Genomic DNA, 19,644 nt, shown 5'->3' on the forward strand with positions numbered 1-19,644 from the left:
TCCAGTCTTCCTTGGAGAGGAGTGTGTAGATTCCAGTGATATCTATCTAGGTCACTCTTGAACTGGATTTAATACATTTAAATGACCTATGTGGGGGTATATATATATATATATATATATATATATATATATATATATATATATATATAAAACTACACACACACACACACACACACACACACACACATAACTACATCACTAATCACTACCCTTAAATGAAATTTCAGGGTTTATGTTATCTAGGAGTAAGTCAGGAGTCCTTCACTAAAGCCTCCTACAATGTCCCATCATGGAGGGCCCAGCATGGAGGGCAGGAGACCCTGGGCTCTTGAATTCTGGAAACTCTGGAAGGTCTGATCAAGCTGAACTACATTCAGATACTGGCCAGGCAATGGGCTGTGTGATTATCCTCCAAGGACCAGTCTAACCAAGTCTGGAGAGGCTCATCACCAGTAGGTTGATGACTAGGTGATATTATTTTCTTTTTTTTTCCCAAATATTTTCCCATTGATTTTTTTCCCTTTTTTTCTTTTTGCGGGGGTTGGGGAAGGGGGAGGAGCAATGAGGATTAAGTGACTTGCTCAGGGTCACACAGCTAGTAAGTGTCAAGTGTCTGAGGTCGGATTTGAACTCAGGCCCTCCTGAATCCAGGGCCTGTGCTTTATCCACTGCACCACTTAGCTGCCCTAGGTGATATTATTTTCAACCAGAGCACTTCATTATGTCTGTCTACTAAAATGGGAAGGGGATGGTGATTTGCTTTGGTGGAGGGAATGCTTGCGCTGGTGACAACTCAGGTCCTCGAAGCACTGGAAGAAATTACAGGCTCATCATCTTCCCATACTGAGTAAGCTCCACTTTGCTTAAGTATTAGTCCTTTTCAGAAAGCATTTCACCCTGCCTAGCTTTTCTCCATCAGCTGGTTGCCTTTCTAGTTTGGAGCGCTGGAATCATTCTGTCTTTTTTTGATTAATTCCACTCCACCTCATTTATTGTCTAGAATAAACCTCTGGTCTGCAAAGCATAGAGGCTCTGCCTTGCTACCCAGCCTGGAATAGAACCCCCCCCCCACCCCCCTCAGTGAAAAGTGGCAACACCTGCTTGTCTTCACAGGGCAGAATTGGAAGGAAAAGATAGAAACTGCAGAAAGGCAGATTTAGGTTTGATTTTGGAAAAAAAAAACCTTCCCAACAATGAGAGCTGCTCCAAAGTAGAATGGGTTGCTGGAGAGGGGGAGCAGTGTGTTGTCCAGAACTGGGCATCTTCAAATAGAGGCTGGTTGACTAGCAAACAGGAATCTGACAGAGGGGATTCCTGTTCAATCCTGCTCAATCTAATCTTGTGGGATTAGATAGCCTCTAGGTTCCCTTATATCTCTGAGAGTCTTTGATTCCATATCCCTTGTCCCCAAGGACAAGGACATAGAGTCAGGAAGACCCGAGTTCAAATCCAGTCTCAGACACTAGCTGTGTGATCCTGGACAAGTTGCTTAATCTCAAGATCTGCCTCAGTTTCCTCAACTATAATAATAGCCCCTCCTCCCCCCACCCCAGGTTGTTGTAAGGCTCAAATGAAATAATATTTGTAAAGTACTCAGCACAGTGCCTGGCAGATAGTAACAACAGCAGCAGCAGCTAATATTTATATAGCACTTCCTCTGTGCCAGGCACTGTGCTAAGTGCTTTAATTCTTATCTCATTTGAGCCTTATAATAACACTGGGAGGGTGGTGTTATTATTATCCCCATTTTACAGATGACGAAACTGAAGCAAACAGAGGTTAAGTGACTAGCTAAGTCAGAGTAGTGAATGTATGAAGCCAGATTTCAAGTCAATTCCTCCTGGCTCCAGACCCTGCTTTGTTCACTATGCCAACTGGCTGTCTACAAGAGTAGATGCTTGCTTCCTTCCCTTCCCTCCCAAGGAGCTCCTGAAATGACACACATGAGATTTGGACTCAGTGGGTTTGGGGAATCACTTTAACTATTTGAAAGTTTGTTAGTTGCAGTTAAACCAGCCCCTTCTCTAGGACTGAATTTGTACCAGGGCAGAGTAGAAGATCACTTTCCAGGGCCCTGGTTAAAATACCAGGACCACTCTTTACATTCTACCACTCATTCATTCATTTATATTATTAAAGTTTTTCATCTGTCAGAGGCCCTTATTAAAATGTAAGACAGTGGGGGGAGGTAATAGGGAGCACTGGTTTCCTGTTTACTTGTTCCACCAAAAGAGGAAGAAAGGAGGGGAATATTGGGAAATAGGTATTTCATTAAAAAACCTCATGCAATGGATGAGATCAGAGAGGAGGACATGGCCCATGGACTGAGCTAGCCCCTGGTTCCTTCATTTTTCTGTGCTTCATAGGCAGTTTGCCTGGAATGGAATGACAATTGCTCAGTCAATTTTTGGCTTCCAAATTCAACTAGGATATTTATGACCTTAGAGATGTAGAGAATGGTCCAGGAATCAGGAAGTCGATCATATGTAAATGGCTTGTTCAGGATGGAAAAAAAAAAACTACTTTGGAATGACTGGGCTGGATCATCTCTTGTTACCTCTTGTAATGATTGGAATGATGCCACCTACTGGAGACTTACTATAGGAAAGCTCCACCATCCACATTTAGAATCTTAAATTACACACTCTAAAATATGAAACTATTGTACTAGATAATTGTATAATGTACAGTGCCCAGGATATGGAATCAGAGGGCTTGGGTTTGAAATATGGCTCTGCTACTTGTTACCTGAGTGACAGTTATTTTACCTCCCTGGGTCTCAGTTAATTATAAAATGAGCTATTGGGCTTAGGTGATCTAAGAAAAGTCAGATGCTAGTTGTTCTCTCATATCAGGACCCCAGGAGCTTAAGTCTGAAGGTGGTGGTACTCATCCTTAAACAGAGGAAGAATGCTTAGGGAAAAGAGCAAAAAAGTTTGTGGTTACTCTACAGCCCTCTCACATGATTTTGGCTTTATAGATCACCTTCAGGGATGAATCACTGGAGGGAGACCTTAGGATCTCTGATCCTGCTTGGATGTGGGCTCTAGGGGTCAAGGGCTTTCCCCTATATTTTCTCTGTTAAATAAACTAAAATCCCCCTCTTCTTCCCTTTCAAGTTCTTTTGTTAGATTTATCTTATTTTCTGAAACTTAAAAAAACAACACCCCAATTTCCCTTATTCTCCATTAATTCAGTTGCCTTTCTATTTTAAATTTTTATTCTTAGATTTTTTGATCCTTATAGTAATTTATTTCTTCTTTTGACTGTATTCCACATGGAATTGCATTTTCTAAACAATTTCTATATCCCCCCTCACTCCGTTTTTGTTTGTTTGTTTGCCTTACTCTTGGAAGCAATTCCTGAAGTAGATAGAGAGAATAAAAGTATTGTCCCATGATGGAAATTTTCCTGTGTCCCCTATTGTGTGGTTCATTTTCATCTCTTGCATTTTCTTCCAAGATCATTCCCCACCATTTACCATGCAATCTTTACTCTGAGTTTATGCCCTTCCACCTTTCTGGATGTTGGCTGACTCAGGAGTTCTGATTCCCCTGCTTCTGAGGCAGGATGCTGTCCATGGAGGCATAACACCATCTCAGAGGTAGTGGTCTTCTTGAGCACTAACTGAGAAGTGAGTTCCTGAAGACTATACCGACTGAAAGGTTCCCATCTTGTGTTATAGAAAATCTCTCTCCTTCCAAAAAGGTGTTCTTCAGTGGTACTCCCTCCTACCAGGGAATTGAGATTTCTTTCTTTCTTTACCTCTGTTTCAATCTCTCCCTTTGCCACCTCACCCATTCTCTTATAACCTCTGTTGTTTCTTTCTTCCTTTCTTTTCTTTCTTTCTTTCTTTCTTTCTTTCTTTCTTTCTTTCTTTCTTTCTTTCTTTCTTTCTTTCTTTCTTTCTTTCTTTCTTTCTTTCTTTCTTTCTTTCTCTCTCTCTCTCTCTCTCTCTCTCTCTCTCTCTCTCTCTCTCTCTCTCTCTTCCTTCCTTCCTTCCTTCCTTTCTTTCGTGGGGCAATGAGGGTTAAGTGACTTGCCCAGGGTCACACAGCTAGCAAGTGTCAAGTGTCTGAGGCCGGATTTGAACTCAGGTCCTCCTGAATCCAAGGCCGGTATTTTATCCACTGCACCACCTAGCCACCCCCCTATAGCTTATAATCTTAAAGAGTTGTCCAGAGTGCTTCCAGAGTACACAACTAGTAAATATCAAGACCCAATAACTCTGTATTCATGGGATGAAGTTACAAACCCTATCCCAATCCCCTATTTTCCTTTATCATTTATTCAGGAGAAACAGATCATAGACCACTGAGCTAGCTGGGAACCAGGAAATCTCTGCCCCTAAACCACTTTGTGATTTGGGGTAAGTTACTTCCCCTTTTCAGACTCCAGTTTCCTCCTCTGTACTATCAGGTGGTTAGACTAGATAACATCTGAGGTATTCTTTAGGCCTAAAGTTCTGTGATTTTAGGTTTGGGTTAAGGAGGGGATTGAGGAAACATGCTTAAGCAAGGTAGTCAGGTCGATTTCAAGGCAAAAGGAAGTTCACAGGTCTGAAACATCAGAACCACTCCTTGGGTTACAATTTGGTAGTGAATCACCAAAGTGATTAAGCATGTGATTATTAGAGGTTAGGGAGGCAAAGGGAATCTGAATTTGGATTAGGGACTGGGAGAATAGGGAGGAAGAGAAGAACCAGAAGTCACATTGAAGTTGATTAACTTCCATGGGCATAAGAGATTGGGATGTGTGGAAGGACAGGAGGTTGTGGTCAGAGAGGGGAATTTCAGATTTCAGAATCTTGGGGGCTGCATAGTTCTGAGTGATAGGGTGGGGTCTACTGTCTTCTACTTAGCTGTGAGAGTGATCTGACAATATCATTTCTCCATTCAATCAACTTTAGGGATCCCCTGTTGCTTCTAGGATCAAATATAAAATCCTCTGGTTCTTAAAGCCCTCAATAATTTGGCCCATTCCTGTTTCCAGTCATCTGCCATCTTGTACTCTGCCTGTCATGTACTTTTTGACAGAACTATATAAATTCTTTCTTCTTCTTCTTCTTCTTCTTCTTCTTCTTCTTCTTCTTCTTCTTCTTCTTCTTCTTCTTCTTCTTCTTCTTCTTCTTCTTCTTTTTCTTCTTCTTCTCCTTCTCCTCCTCCTCCTTCTCTTCCTCCTTCCCATCAAGAACACTACATTTCTTACAAACCCCTTACAAGTAATGATTACTCATTTGACTGTGCCCTCTACAGGGCCATGAGGATGTACGGAAATACTCCTTGTTCTCACCATGACTTCCAAACTATTCCTTTGCCATCATCCCTCAATGATCTTTCCTCTTTTGAGGTCTATATGATATTTTCCCCAAATTTGTTGCTGTCATCTGACACGTAGGTCATCTTTCAACTCTCTCAGTAACTAGCTATGCATACTACTTCATTGCCTGGATCATGGTCTTCCTTTCAACCTCAACCCATATCATCCTAAGGGAATTCAGTATTCACAACTCCTCAACCTCTTCAACTCCCATTTCATTCACACACTGTCATGATCTCTTTTCAGACATCAACATCTCTTAGAAACCCACCCCTCTTGGCTTCTCCATCCCCAGATGGGGAGAGAAACTCTGAAATTCTACCTTTCTTTCTTTCTTTCTTTCTTTCTTTCTTTCTTTCTTTCTTTCTTTCTTTCTTTCTTTCTTTCTTTCTTTCTTTCTTCCTTCCTTCCTTCCTTCCTTCCTTCCTTCCTTCCTTCCTTCCTTCCTTCCTTCCTTCCTTCCTTCCTTCCTTCCTTTCTTTCTTTCTTTCTTTCTTTCTTTCTTTCTTTCTTTCTTTCTTTCTTTCTTTCTTTCTTTCTTTCTTTCTTGTAGGGCAAAGAGGGTTAGGTTACTTGCCCAGGGTCACACAGCTAGTAAGTGTCAAGTGCCTGAGGCCGGATTTAAACTCAGGTCTTCCTGAATCCAGGGCTGGTGCCTTATCCACTGCACCACCTAGCTGTCCCTGAAATTCTAATTTTCAACTACAGGCTTCTATCCTCCCTTTCCCATTCTTTCATTCACACTAAATTGACTTTTCACTTTTTGGTCCCTTGACCCATTCCCATTTCCCCAGTACATGTTCCCCTTTCTGAATGAATGAACAAAATGAATCATTAGTTGCAAATAGAAAAGACAGTCCCTGCTCTCAAGGAGCTCACATTCTAACGAGAGAGACAACACACACGGAAAGCTTCAGCTGTAAGCCATTGGAAACACACTGTGGCCCTTGGGGTGCAATGGCAAAGTAAATGGTAATATTTTGTCTTATTCTCATTTCCATTGATAAAAATCATATTGGTTTCTGATGCTGAACCATTTGATAGTGTCAGTGAGTTTGGTGGCAAGAATTTTCCTTTTTGGGTCTCTAGTAGTTGTGGCTGTAGTCTCTGTAGGAACACTTGCCAGGCTGGATCTCTGTTAAGAGTTGCTATTTCAAAGGATGGCTGTGGACTCTGGCTTAGAAGCATTGCCACTCTCAGGATTCTTGGGTACAGGGTCCCAGGCTGTCTCCATCAGGTTCTGAGGGGAGTTGGTAGTCTAGATGGTGGTTTGGTTTGCCTGGCACATGTTGTTTGCTCTCTTCCACAGGGTCCCTTACTGCTTCGCCCAGGCTAGTTTGCCTAGCCTGTGTGTGGCAGTTGGTGAGGAAGGCTGGCTCTTTATCTCCATACATTGCTCCTCTAGATAATGTCTATGAAGAATGGGCTAGAAACAGGACCAGTGGTCTGGAAGGTGCTGCCATTCTTAGGATTCCTATGCCCATACCCCTAGCTTTCCTTGTCTTTTTTTTCTTTTCAGGGCAACGAGGGTTAAGTGACCTGCCTGGGGTCACACAGTTAGTAAGTGTCAAGTGCCTGAGGGCAGATTTGAACTCAGGTCCTCTTGAATCCAGGGCTCATGCTTGATCCACTGCACCACCTAGCTGCCCCCTTTCCTTGTCTTTTTACCCCATGGTTTACCGTTTTAAATCTGATCTGCTCTCTGTTGTTTCTATTTCTGTTTGTGGCACCATCACTCACTAAGTCACCCGGGTTTTGCAACTTTGGAGTTATCTTTGATTTTTTCTTCCCCTTTACCTGAATGAATGGAAACCATTTATTAAGCACTTTTTTATGTACTAAGTGCTATGTTTAGTGCTAGGGATACAAACACAAAAGCAAAGAGAGGCCCTGACCTCAAAGAGCTTACATTCTATTGAGGAAGACAATATATAAGAGTTGTGGTGGCAATGGAGGGATATTCTGTTTGGGAATGGGGCAGCTAGGTAGGCCAGTGGATAGAGCACTGGTCCTGGAATCAAGAGGACCTGAGTTCAAATCTCACCCCAGACACTTAATAGCTGTGTGACCCCTGGGCAAGTCACTTAACCCCAATTGCTTTAAACATCCAGGGCCATCTCCAGTCATCTTGATGTATATCTTGTTACTGGACCCAGATGGCTCTGGAGGAGAGAGGGAGATTGGTGATTTTGCACAGCCCTCCCTCACTTAAATCCAATTCCCTGCAAGTCATGACATCACCCTGATATCACGGTCCTCTTTGAGAACAAAGGACAAACAGTAACAACTCTGTTTGGGAAAGCTTTAGGACTAGGAATGGAGCCACTGGGGAATTTATCGACATCCTCTTTCCAGGAGAAGTGACAGAGTTGACTTCATTATGGTTCAAATCCTGTAAGACCTGGGGCGTTTGCTGGAGTGCTGAGGAGATCCATCTTAGTAGGGCAGCTGGAGAAAAAAAATGTCTGGAGAGTGAAGTAAAGCATGACTAGGGCAAGGTCTAGATATATTGTAGAGGTCAATGGAGGTGAAGACCATTTAGGAGCTCAGGGCCCTACACAGGAGTTTCTGGAGATGAAAGGGCTAAGTCATCCAGGGCATGGTTTATGATATGGGCAACAAGACAGCTGGTAAATTGACTGGGAGTCGGGCCTAGATTTAGTGGTGACTGAGACAATGATTAATAAGGTGCTAAGATTCTGAATCAGCCAAGACTGTCAATGAAGGCAAAGGACAACAAAAGTCTTTTCCTATTAGCTATTGTTGGGATGGATGGATGAAATAATCATTTCTTAAGTGCTTACTATGTGCCAGGCATTGTGCTAAGTGCTTTACCAATATTATGTCATTTGATCCTTACAACAAACTTGGGAGGCAGGGACTATTATTATTCCCATTTTACAGTTGAGGAAACTGAGGCAGGCAGAGGTTTAGTGACTCATCCAGTGTCATACAGCTAGGAAGTCTTTGAATCTGGATTTGAACTCAAGTCTTCCTGACTCCTGTTCCAGCACTCTAGTCACTGGGCCACCTATCTACTCCTAAGACAAAATCCTGTTGAATAGGCTGTCTTCTTGGCACTGATATGTTGATGATAATGGCTGATGGAGATGAGGAAGTACTATTCATTTCTTAATTTGTTTTTCTTTTCTCCACCAAGGAGAATGCTATTTAGATTGGGAAGAACAGAACAAAAATGGTCAGTAAGGTGTTGAAAATCATGGTAAGTGAAGAGATGATAATTGGATTCTTAGCTGCCCTCCCAAAAAAGTTCCAACAGCTGGAATGAGAGAAATTGCATTCCAGAATTCTGAAAGTACTGCCAGAAATGATTGCTGAGCTATCACTATCAGTGATCTTTGAGAATTGATGGAAAACATGACTTGATAGGACTTATACAATTTTTTTTTGCCATTTCCTCTCAGTGGAAGAAGGTAGTAGGGTTATCAAATAATAGCCCAGTGTGCTTGACTTTAATTCTTGGCAAGGTTCTAGAATATATCATTAAATAGAATATGGATGCTTAGATAGATTGACTCCTAGCAGATGGAGTAGAGTTCTGGTTTCCTGTTTCACCAGACTACAGAAAGAGGAAGAAAATAGCAAGACGTTGGGAAATGGTTATTTCATCAGGAAACTCCATGCAATGGCTAAGCTTGTAGTAATAGCCTTGCTCAACGGACTGATCTGGAAAGGCTTTCCTTGGGAAGCTCCTGGTAAGGGGAATACCAGAAACATTGATTTGGGTAAATGGCGCTAGAGTTGGTTGTCTGGGATGCAAGAGGCTGAGCTGAGGGGTTAGAAGCAGAGATTACACTTGATTCAAGAGCAGGAGTTTGTCCTAGGATCAGAAGAGAGCAAAGAGACTTGGTCTATGGATCAGCACAGAGTGTGGCAAATTAAAGGGACAGAGGTCCCAAGTTCATACTATTTGCTGCACTTGGTTTCCTTTAGGTTTTCTGTATTTTTAATGCCCATCCATATGAGGCGCACAAGCTCATAAACTTAATATTTAAGAGCTGGAAGAGATCCCACAAATTCACATGGGGGAGACCCCAAATTCAACATGGTCAAAATCAAGATTCTCTTTTCCTCAAGACTTGCTCCTCCATCTCATTCACTTCTTTATTTTTATGAATGGCACCATTGGGATCATCCAATTGATTGAATTGAAATTTTAATGTTATCTTTGACTTTTTTCTTCCTCAGTTCTCACAAGCAATCAATAACCAAGCACTGTTGGTTCTATCTCCTTAATATGTCTCATATCACATCCCTCCTTTTTATTCTCACTCTTACTATAATAGTACACATTGTCATTACCACCTGCGTGTGCCATCAGAAAAAAATCCGGGGCAGCTAGGTGGCGCAGTAGATAGAGCACTGGCCCTGGAGTCAGGAGTACCTGAGTTCAAATCCGGCCTCAGACACTTGACACTTACTAGCTGTGTGACCCTGGGCAAGTCACTTAACCCCAGTTGCCTCACTAAAAGAAAAAAAAGAAAAAGAAAAAAAATCCAAACTGGCCTCTTTCCCTTTTCATTTTTGTCATTGTATGCCCAGTACCTATCTGAATACTAGTTGATTGATTGGCTTATTCTTTCCCCGCCTCTAATCCATTCTTCACACTACTGTCTATCTAATCATTATTAAACATAGATCTGGGGGGCAGCTAGGTGGCACAGTGGATAAAGCACCAGCCCTGGATTCAGGAGTACCTGAGTTCAAATCCGGCCTCAGACACTTGACACTTACTAGCTGTGTGACCCTGGCAAGTCACTTAACCCCCATTGCCCCGCAAAAAAAAAAAAAAAAACCAAACAAACAAGCAAACAAACATAGATCTGGTTACATCACTTTTTTGCTCATAAGTTTTCATTGTTTCCCTAACTGTGTATTGGATAAATAATAGCTTGGTACTCTTAGGCTCCTTAATATGGCACCATTCTATCTTTCCGGAATTAACTCACATTGCTATTCTCCATTCACTCTATACTCTCACTCTTAGCAATTTAAGATTTACAAAGCACTTTGCTCACAACAGCTCTGTTAAACAAATATTATCCCTAATTTTACACATGAAGAAACTGAGGATCATTTAAATTATTCATAATTGCAAAAAGTTGGAAACAAAGTAAATTATTTTAGAACAGCTGAGCAGATGATAACATATGAATATATGAACTATTATTGTGCTGGACAGGATAACATATGAATATATTAACTATTAGTGTGCTGGATAGAAGGGTTAGGGTTTTTGTGGTCTATTCCTGAAATATCATCTGTATAGGGAGCTCCCAGTCAGTCATTTCTTTTTAACAGTACAGATCAGCTATTATTCTATAACTTATAGTCTTAGTTTCCTGGGGGTACCAAAAGGTTTACAGACTTGTCTAGTGTCACAAAGTCTATATGTGTTGGAGGCAAAATGTGAGCCCAAATCTTCCTGATTCAGGCTGCCCTTCTATCCATTATTCCAGGCTGCCTTTCATTAGAAAAAATTAACATGAACATTTCAAACAAACATGGAAAGACTTGTATATAGAAGTAAGAATACAAGACTATTAATGAAGAAATATGTTTAATGTGATTGCACATATATAACCTATATCAGATTGCTTTCTGTCTTGGGGAGGAGCGAGAAAAAATTTGGAACTAAAAATCTTTGATGTCCTCACAGTCTTGGTTTCCTTAATGTGAACACTCATCTATAAAATGAGGACATTAGGTAAGAGGAACTCTGCACTCTCTAGTTCCAGTTTCACTAGGTAGGGTAAGGGATGAAACTGGTGGTAAGGTATAAGTCTGACATTTTTGATGGTTGAGGTGGAGGTTTAATGGGGTTTAGTGCTTGGATAATGGGTGAGACTTTCTGTAAATGTCCAGTTTATTTCTGGGAAGGTGGAGCACATGAGTAAATTGAAATGTATTATCCCAAGGAAAGGGCCAGAGGTAAGAGATGAGTCTGTATATACTAAAGCTGTGGTTAGAAAGGAATAAGCTAGCTCTCAGGAACTATCCAGTCATCAGTCTGAGACCATCATAAACCACATACCAAGTAGATCAAGTAAAGCAATATGAATTTGAATAAAATTTATCACAATCTGTTTTACTATGTGAGTTTAAGGCTGGGAATTATTGGGCTAGTTCTGTCTTCCCCATTCCTCAGGTTTTTTTTCTTTTTAATTGAGTTGTTTACTTTGAATTCTCCTCAAATCTCCAACTGCCCAGTGGATATCTCCACCTGAATGTCTCAAATTCAACAGAGTCAAAATAGAACTCATTGTTGACCTCCCTAAACCCACCTTTCCTCCTAACTTCCTCATTTCTGTCAAAGGCACCACCATTCTCCCCATAATCCAGGTTTATAACCTATGAATCATCCTTGGCTCTCACTCTTGCTCTCACTCACCTCATATCTAATTAGTTGGATCAAGTCCTATAGTTCCATGTCCTTATCATTACTTGTGTCTGTCTCCTTGTCACACTACAATCACTCTAGTACACACCCTCATCATCTTTTGCTGGGACTAATGCAATAATCTCCTAATTACCCTCTAATTTCTCTCTTCTCCAATCTATCCATTATACAAAATGCCAACTTTATATTCCTAACATTTAAATTTGACCATATGGCTCTTCTTCTCAAAAAACTAGTTGTTCCCTATAGTGCTTAATAAATAATAATGATGATGATATTAATAATACCAATTCCCCTGCATATCATTTAAAATTTTTCCTAATGTACTCTAGTCTATTTCTCCAGGCCATCTTCGCATTACTTTCTCTCTTGGACTATGCTTTAACCAAGCTGACTTATTTGTTATTCCCTGGATAGAACATTCCATTCTTTCCTTCTACACGTTTTTACTGGCTGTCTCTCATGCCTGGAAATCTCTTTCTATTCTCATCTGAATCTTGGAATGTCTACTTCCCTTCAAATACCACCTCTTTCAAGAGATCTTTCTCCAGTTATCAGAATTACCTCCCCAATCCAATCACTATATTCCCCCCCACCCCTTGCAAACATGTAATGGTGTGGGGGGGGGTGTGGGGAGGTGGAGAGAGACTGACCAATGAGGGCCCAGTCTTAAGAGCATACACAGTATCTGTCTGCTGTCAATCCATGTGGAGATTTCTTAGTGAACTTATTTCTGGAAGGGCATGATGGTTTCTGAGGTACAAATGCTCACAAATGAAAAATGTGTTTAATTGTTAAATGAAAATTCAACAATTTGCTGTAAGCTGATTAGAGTTGGTTGTTGCATGTTCTTGCTTAAAAGGCTTATTGAAAAACCTTGGGAGAAGCTGTAGCTCAGGTTTCCTGGTTTGTTCCTTGTTGATAAGGTTTTTATTGGTCACAAGAAACACCTTCACCAAATGAGTAGAAGGTCTGTATAGCAAGAAAGCAGAGCAAGGATGGTAGCCATTGTGTTGATGCATAAAATATTGCCTTGATGGAGGTGCCATAGGCAATCAAGTAAGACCATAGTTCAGTATTTAATAGCTATCTCATGAAGTACCCCTGCTTGTTAGGGGGAATGAATTAGAAACCAAGCATTTTTGACCATCCCTAGTCCTCAGGTTTGATGGGGCACATGAGCCTATCTTTCAAGGAAGGTCTTAGAAAAGGGATCACTCAGGGTAATTCCAAGTGAAGTTCAGTGTTCCTCTTTACAGTTGTGCAAATTTACATCTACTGTCCCCATGTGAGATTATCTTTGGGTTGGAAATAAGTTTATTGTCTTGCCATAACTGACTATTTTATTTTAAACCTCCATTTTGTGACTGAGTATTTGTTAAATAAGTATTTTTTATATAAAAAGTTTAGGACTTCAGTGAAATAGTTTGGCAATGATATGTGTGTTTCCAAAATGTGTTTTTTTCTTTTTAAATAGTATTTTATTTTTTTCCAATTATAAGTAAAGACACTAAACATTCATTGAAAATTTTTTTGGCTTTTAAAATTTTTTTTCTTTCTCCTTCTCTCCCATCTCCTCTCCCTAAAACCTAAGCAATTCGATACAGGTTATACATGTGCAATCATGTAAAATGTATTTCCATATTAGGCATGTTGTGAAAGAAGAAACAGACCAAAAGGAAAAAAAAATGAAAAAAAAAAACCAATGAAAGTGAAAATAGTACACTTTGATTTGCATTCAGAGTCCCTCAGTTCATTTTTTGGATGTGGATAGCATTTTTCATCATTTCCTATAGAATTGTCTTGGATCATTATATTGCTGAGAAGAGCTAATTCATCCATAGTTCATCATCACACAATGTTGCTGTTACAATATTCTCTTGGTTCTACTCACTTTACTTCAAGTAAGTCTTTCCAAGTTTTTCTGAACTCTGCCTGCTTGTCATTTCTTATAGCACAATAGTGTTCCATTGCATTCATATCCCACAACTTGCTTAGTCATTCTCCAATTGATGGGCCTCCCTTCAATTTCCAATTCTTTGCCACCACAATAAAAGCTGCAACAAATATTTTTGTACTCGTAGGCCCTTCTCCCCCATCCCCTTTTTGTGATACAGACCTAGTAGTGGTATTGCTGGATCAAAGGATATGCACAGCTTTAGAGCCCTTTGGGCATAGTTCCAAATTGCTCTTCAGAATGGTTAGATCACTTTACAATTCCACCAACAGTGCATTAGTGTCCTAATTTTCTCACATTTACCATTTTCTTTTTTTGTCCTCTTAGCCAATCTGATAGGTGTGAGGTGGTACCTCAGAGTTGTTTTAATTTGCATTTCTCTACTCGATAGTGATTCAGAGCACTTTTTATATGACTATAGATAATTTTGACTTCTTCATCTGAAAATTACCTGTTCATATCCTTTGACTATCAATTGGGGGATGATTTCTGTTCTTAAAAATTTGAAATAGTTTTCTTTTTGGTTGAGAAATGAGGACTTTATCAGAAACACTTGCTGTGAAAATTGTTTCCCAGCTTTCTTCTTTCCTTCTAATCTTGGTTGCATTAGTTCTGTTTGTGCATAACCTTTTTGATTTAATATAATCAAAATTATCCATTTTACATTTTGAAATGCTCTCTTGCTTGGTGATAAATTCTTCCCTTCTCCATAGATCTGACCAGTAAACTATTCCTTGCTTTCTTAATTTGCTTATGGTATCATCCTTTATATCTAAGTCACGTACTGATTTTGACTTTATCTTATTATATGGTGTAAAATGTTGGTCTATATTTAGTTTCTGCCATATTATTTTCAAATTTTCCCAGTAGTTTTTGTCATATGGTAAGTTCTTATCCTAGAAGCTGGGATCTTTTGGTTAATCAAACATTAGATTATTATAGTTCTTTACTACTGTGTCTTGTGTACCTAATGTATTCCACTGATCTACCACTTTATTTCATAGCTAGTGTCAGATAGTTTTGATAATTACTGATTTATAATATAGTTTGAGATCTGGTATGGCTAGGCTACCTTCCTTTGCCTTTTTTCATTAATTCTCTTGATACTCTTGATCTTTTGCTCTTCCAGATGAATTTTGTTATGATTTTTTTCTAGCTGTATAAAATAATTTTTGGTAGTTTGACTGGTATGGCACTGAATAAGTAAATTAATTTGGGGTAAACAAGTACTAATGACCCTGTTCGTGTGTAGCTGTGTATGTATGTGTGCAAGTATATGTTTGTTAGATCTGATAAAAAAAAGTGTTAACAAAATGTGTCCTTCAAATCTGGTAAACAACTGGTGACCACTTGCTAATGAGTTACCTTTGCCTTATAGTTTCCTTTTATTATCAATTTAGGTAATCAATCATCAATCAGAACTTGGGTGTAATCAGCTAATAACCATACTTGGAACTATGAAATAATCACTGGAGATGCCCAGTTTCAGCTCGATCTTGGATAGTAACTGTGGCTGGCTCCTGTGCTCCTCCTTGCTGAGACTCAAGCATCCCCCATGTTTGCTTGAGGGCAGTGCTAATTGGCTGACAGGGATTTGACAACCTTAAGGGAGAGACACATGGCCTCTGGCTGGACAATGAGGGAAGGCCCCCCCTCACTGAGTACCAGTGTGAGACACGCTTATTGGGAAGCCCTTAGTGAATCGGATTGGTGGTTTGTTCCTAGTGGGGTTAATGTTGATATTGTCTAATAGATAATATAAGTGAATGTTTACACACATTGGATTAATAAAGTCTGATTGCAAGCCTTGAGGAGTATAAGTCTGATTAGTGTTTCTGTCACACTAGTTAGCATAAGTAATTGTAAATCTGTTTTGGGCCTGGGCCCTGTGTTACAGAGGAGCTGGGGGCCTGGGGTGGTGGTGGTGGTGATGCAGCTAAGTAGACCCTCTGTCTTGTGGCATGGGAATGTTCCTCAATGTGCTTATGGGGTTTGGTTGCTTGGTCTTAGCCTGCTGTGTGCTGAAATTCAATCAGTTATTGTCAGAGTTTAAAAAAAAAAGAAAGAAAAGGAAAAACCCAAACAAAACAAAAAACAGAAGATGAGTCCAGGAAACTCTTGAGTAACCAAACACTGTCTGGAAATTGCCTCAAAGTGAATCATAGAGAGTTTCCTAATCTAGGGGGCCAGAGGCCAAGTCTCTATCTCTATAAAAGTTACCTGGGCCCAGGGCCTGTCACTGGTTCCTGAATCTCTTCATAGCCCTATTCACCTGCTTCTCTCTAGGTAAGTCTTATTAATTTGAACCTATAATATGGAATATATAAAGTTTTCAAATAATAGGCTTTAAAGAGATATGGATCCATGGATCCATATGGATCAATCAGTTTGACTTCACTCAAAAGGTTTGACCTATTTTCATGCCCATATGGACACATGGTGGATTTATGAGACCTGACCTCAAAGTCTAGGTCTAGCACTTAATAGCTAGGTGACCTTGTACAAGTTGGTTTAGCTCTCTTGGACTCTGTGGTCTTAATTGAGTTGGAATTGTTCTAAGTTCTTTAAGATCCTTTCCAACTCTGATAGCCTCAGGATCCCCAAAGAGAGCAGGACTAATCCAATGACATAATTAGCCAAGTTGGGGAGTACCTCCAGGTTAATTGTGCTTGACTAGGGTGAGGGTCCTGCTTATGCAGAGAACCATTAATGTTGTAGTTGTTCAGTTGGGTCAGTCATGTCTGACTTTCTGTGACCCCATTTGGGATTTTCTTGGCAAAGACACTGGAGTGGCTTGCCATTTCCTTCTCTACTTCATTGTACAGATGAGTAAACTGAGGCAAACAGGGTTAAGTTACTTGCCCAGGTTCACACAGCTAGTGTCTGAGGTCAGATTTGAATTCAGGAAGATGAGTCTTCCTGACTCCAGGCCAGGCACTCTATCTACCGAACTACCTAACTGCCAGCATCATTCCTAGATAAGCTGAAATGAAAAATAAACTCAATGAGCCTAACTTATCTACACTAATAAATAACGATGTAAGGGAGGCTTCACAGCAGTGATAACAAGAATAATGACACTAGTATTTTTGTAATATGACAATAATATTTCTATTATATAAATAGTAGAAGGTGAATTTACATACCAATTACTTTTATTCAACCAAAGAAAGCAGCTATTTTTTCCCCCACCTGTGCAAAGTCCAAAGAATATTAAATATAAAAGAATAGCAAGGTAGCAGTTTATCCCAGATTGTTTCCATTTGAACTGCCTTGAATGAGAGGAGAAGAAAGACGTGATAGTGATAAGGAAAGCAATAATAATAACATGAATGGGTTATCCAAAAGTTATTAACTTTAGGCTTTGAAATACAGAATATGGTTCCTAACTTTGCCCATTCTGCTTCCCACCCAGAGCAGGAGCCTTGTTTTCCCAGTGATTTTCCTCAGGTTCATTTTTTTTGAAAATTGCTTTTTCAAAGATGTTGGAAGGTAGAAGGAGGCAATGTGCGTGCGTGCGTGCGTGCGTGCGTGTGTGTGTGTGTGTGTGTGTGTGTGTGCATGCTTGAGCACATGTACATCCTTGCACAGAATGGGGTGGGGTGGTGAGGGAAGAAGTAACCCCCCAGATTTCACTTTAACACAGTTAATCTAAGGCTGGTAATTTACAAGGAGAGAATCAGGAACTGATCTAGGCATAGCCCTTCCAACCCAGATAGAAATCTAAGGAGTAGAGGAGTTGAAGCTTGACAAAGGAGAAGAGAAACATAGAACATAGGGTAATAATAACTAATGATAATAATAACTAGCATTTGTGATAACAGGTAACATTCATATTGCTCTTTACATGTTACAAAGCATTTTACATATATTGTCAATCTCATTTGATCCTCACAACAACCCTGGGAGGAAGGTGCTGTTATTATTCTCATTTTACAGATAAGGAAACTGAGGCAGATAGAGGTTAAGTGACTTGCCCAGAATCACATAGCTATTAAGTGTCTGAGGCCAGATCAGGTCTAGTGGTCTATCTACCTAAGTGCCTAGTCATAGACTTAGAACTGGAAGCGACTTTAGTAGTCATCAAATGCACCTGGTCAACCTGTCTTCTCTCCCCTCTTAGGTTTCTGGAAAATTTGTGAAGATGACTGATCTGGAAAAGTCCTGTGAGATGATAGTTAATATCTTCCACCAGTACTCTGTAAGGGTGGATGATTTTGACACTCTTTCCTTCAGTGAGTTCAACAGGCTTGTGAAGGAGCAATTTCCCAACTGGCTTGGGGTGAGTAGAATCATGCTTGGCTTGGGTCAATTGCATTGATACTTCTAGAAATGACCTGGGGCTCTTTTCCACATGATTTTAGTATCCTGAATCAGTTCAATGCTTGGATGATATTTTGATTTCAGTTCTCTTAATCCTTTTATGCCCTGTGTATTAGTCCTTATATCCTAAACCTGATACAATGCTGGGGAATTCACCAAACGCTGATCCTGGACCTGGTGGGGTGAGATGGTGGAAATATTGAGGCAGATTTAGCACACACACACACAAAAATCCTAGTACTTACACAGAGTAGGCAGGTACTTAGTGTTGGACTGAACTGAAGGAAAGAATATCCAGTGACTTTTTCAAGGAGATCTAGAAAGACATACTGGGAAGCAAAAAGAAAAACTAGCCCATGCTTTCTTATCTCTCTTCTTGTTAGGGACAATCTTCCTTTTACTAACCATGCTTGCTTCTACAACTAAAGGAAAAATCCCCTAAGGAGTAATTATTTATGAATTGGAAGAACTGAAAGTAAAATTTACTTCTTTAGGGATAGGAGTAAAGGGAAAACTAACTTAAGTGTCTGGACTCTATCCAGTGATTGGCCTTTTGTGAATATACCTAGCTTGGTCTGTAGAGGCTGTCTCACTGTCTAAATATTTCTCTCTCTTTCTTTCTTTCTTTCTTTCTTTCTTTCTTTCTTTCTTTCTTTCTTTCTTTCTTTCTTTCTTTCTTTCTTTCTTTCTTTCTTTCTTTCTTTCTTTCTTTCTTTCTTTCTTTCCTTCCTTCCTTCCTTTCTTTCTTTCTTCCTTCCTTCCTTTCTTTCTTTCCTTTTCTTTCTGTTTCTCTGTTTCTCCTTTCCTTTCTTCCTTCCTTCTCACCACAATTTCTTTCTTAGTTAGTTAATTAATTAATGTGAGGCTCCAGACCTCACTATATGGAGAAGGGGAGACACTAGGATGAAGAGTATATTTGGAGAAAATATATTAAGCTTTGTGGTCATGCTTTCTAATAATCTTTCCTTCTAGAAAATAAAGGATCCAGATTTTTCCAGAAAGACCTTTGAAAGCACGGATAAAAATAAAGACAAACAGATCAGCTTTCGGGAGTTCGTGAACCTGTTGGTCCCACTGATAGAGGCTACTCATGAGCATATCCATGAGAGAGACCACAACCATTGAGAGAACTGAGAATCTACCCATCCATCCCTCTCTCACTTCTCCAGATGAGGCCCCTCTTCAAACCAACCAAAATTCTGAATAATGGGAGGATGAGGTTTGATAATAAAAGAGGTTCCTGAAAATTCTCCCAAGTTGTTTTGTGTTTTTCTTTCTTCTGTCTCAGTTGTTTCCTTACCTCCCTTCTTGATCCACATGCTCTCTGACTTCTTGCTTCCTTATGAACAAATTAAACGAGATTTCTATACCCCTGAGCAGAGAAGAGCAGAGACATGTGGGGGCAGGGGATGGGAAGAGACATGGAGGGGTGGTGTAGGGGGAGAGAGGTTGGAGAGGAAGAGAGTGATAGATCCTTCAGAGGAAATCTATAAAGTCATGTGAAATTGGTGTTAGAGTATATTAATCTTAGAAGGATACACCAAGCTTCCCCCCTCCCCTTGCTGACTAGTTGTGGACTTTGGAAGGCTATAGGTTCTCAAAAGCCATGCAAGTGGAATGTAAG

At 40.1% G+C, this 19,644-nt stretch overlaps 1 protein-coding gene across 1 annotated transcript; it reads left to right on the forward strand.

The window, feature by feature from the left end:
* The first annotated feature begins 15,865 nt into the window (after window positions 1-15,865).
* On the forward strand, window positions 15,866-19,270 carry LOC122756071 (protein S100-A12-like). The gene is made up of 4 exons (XM_044005169.1): window positions 15,866-15,983; window positions 17,821-17,979; window positions 18,993-19,114; window positions 19,149-19,270. The coding sequence occupies exons 2-4, from the start codon at window positions 17,842-17,844 to the stop codon at window positions 19,225-19,227; spliced, it is 339 nt and encodes a 112-aa protein (XP_043861104.1). The 5' UTR covers window positions 15,866-15,983; window positions 17,821-17,841; the 3' UTR covers window positions 19,228-19,270.
* Window positions 19,271-19,644: the final 374 nt, after the last annotated feature.

The sequence above is a fragment of the Dromiciops gliroides genome, chromosome 4 (genome assembly GCF_019393635.1).
Source record: "Dromiciops gliroides isolate mDroGli1 chromosome 4, mDroGli1.pri, whole genome shotgun sequence".
Taxonomy (NCBI): Eukaryota; Metazoa; Chordata; class Mammalia; order Microbiotheria; family Microbiotheriidae; genus Dromiciops; species Dromiciops gliroides.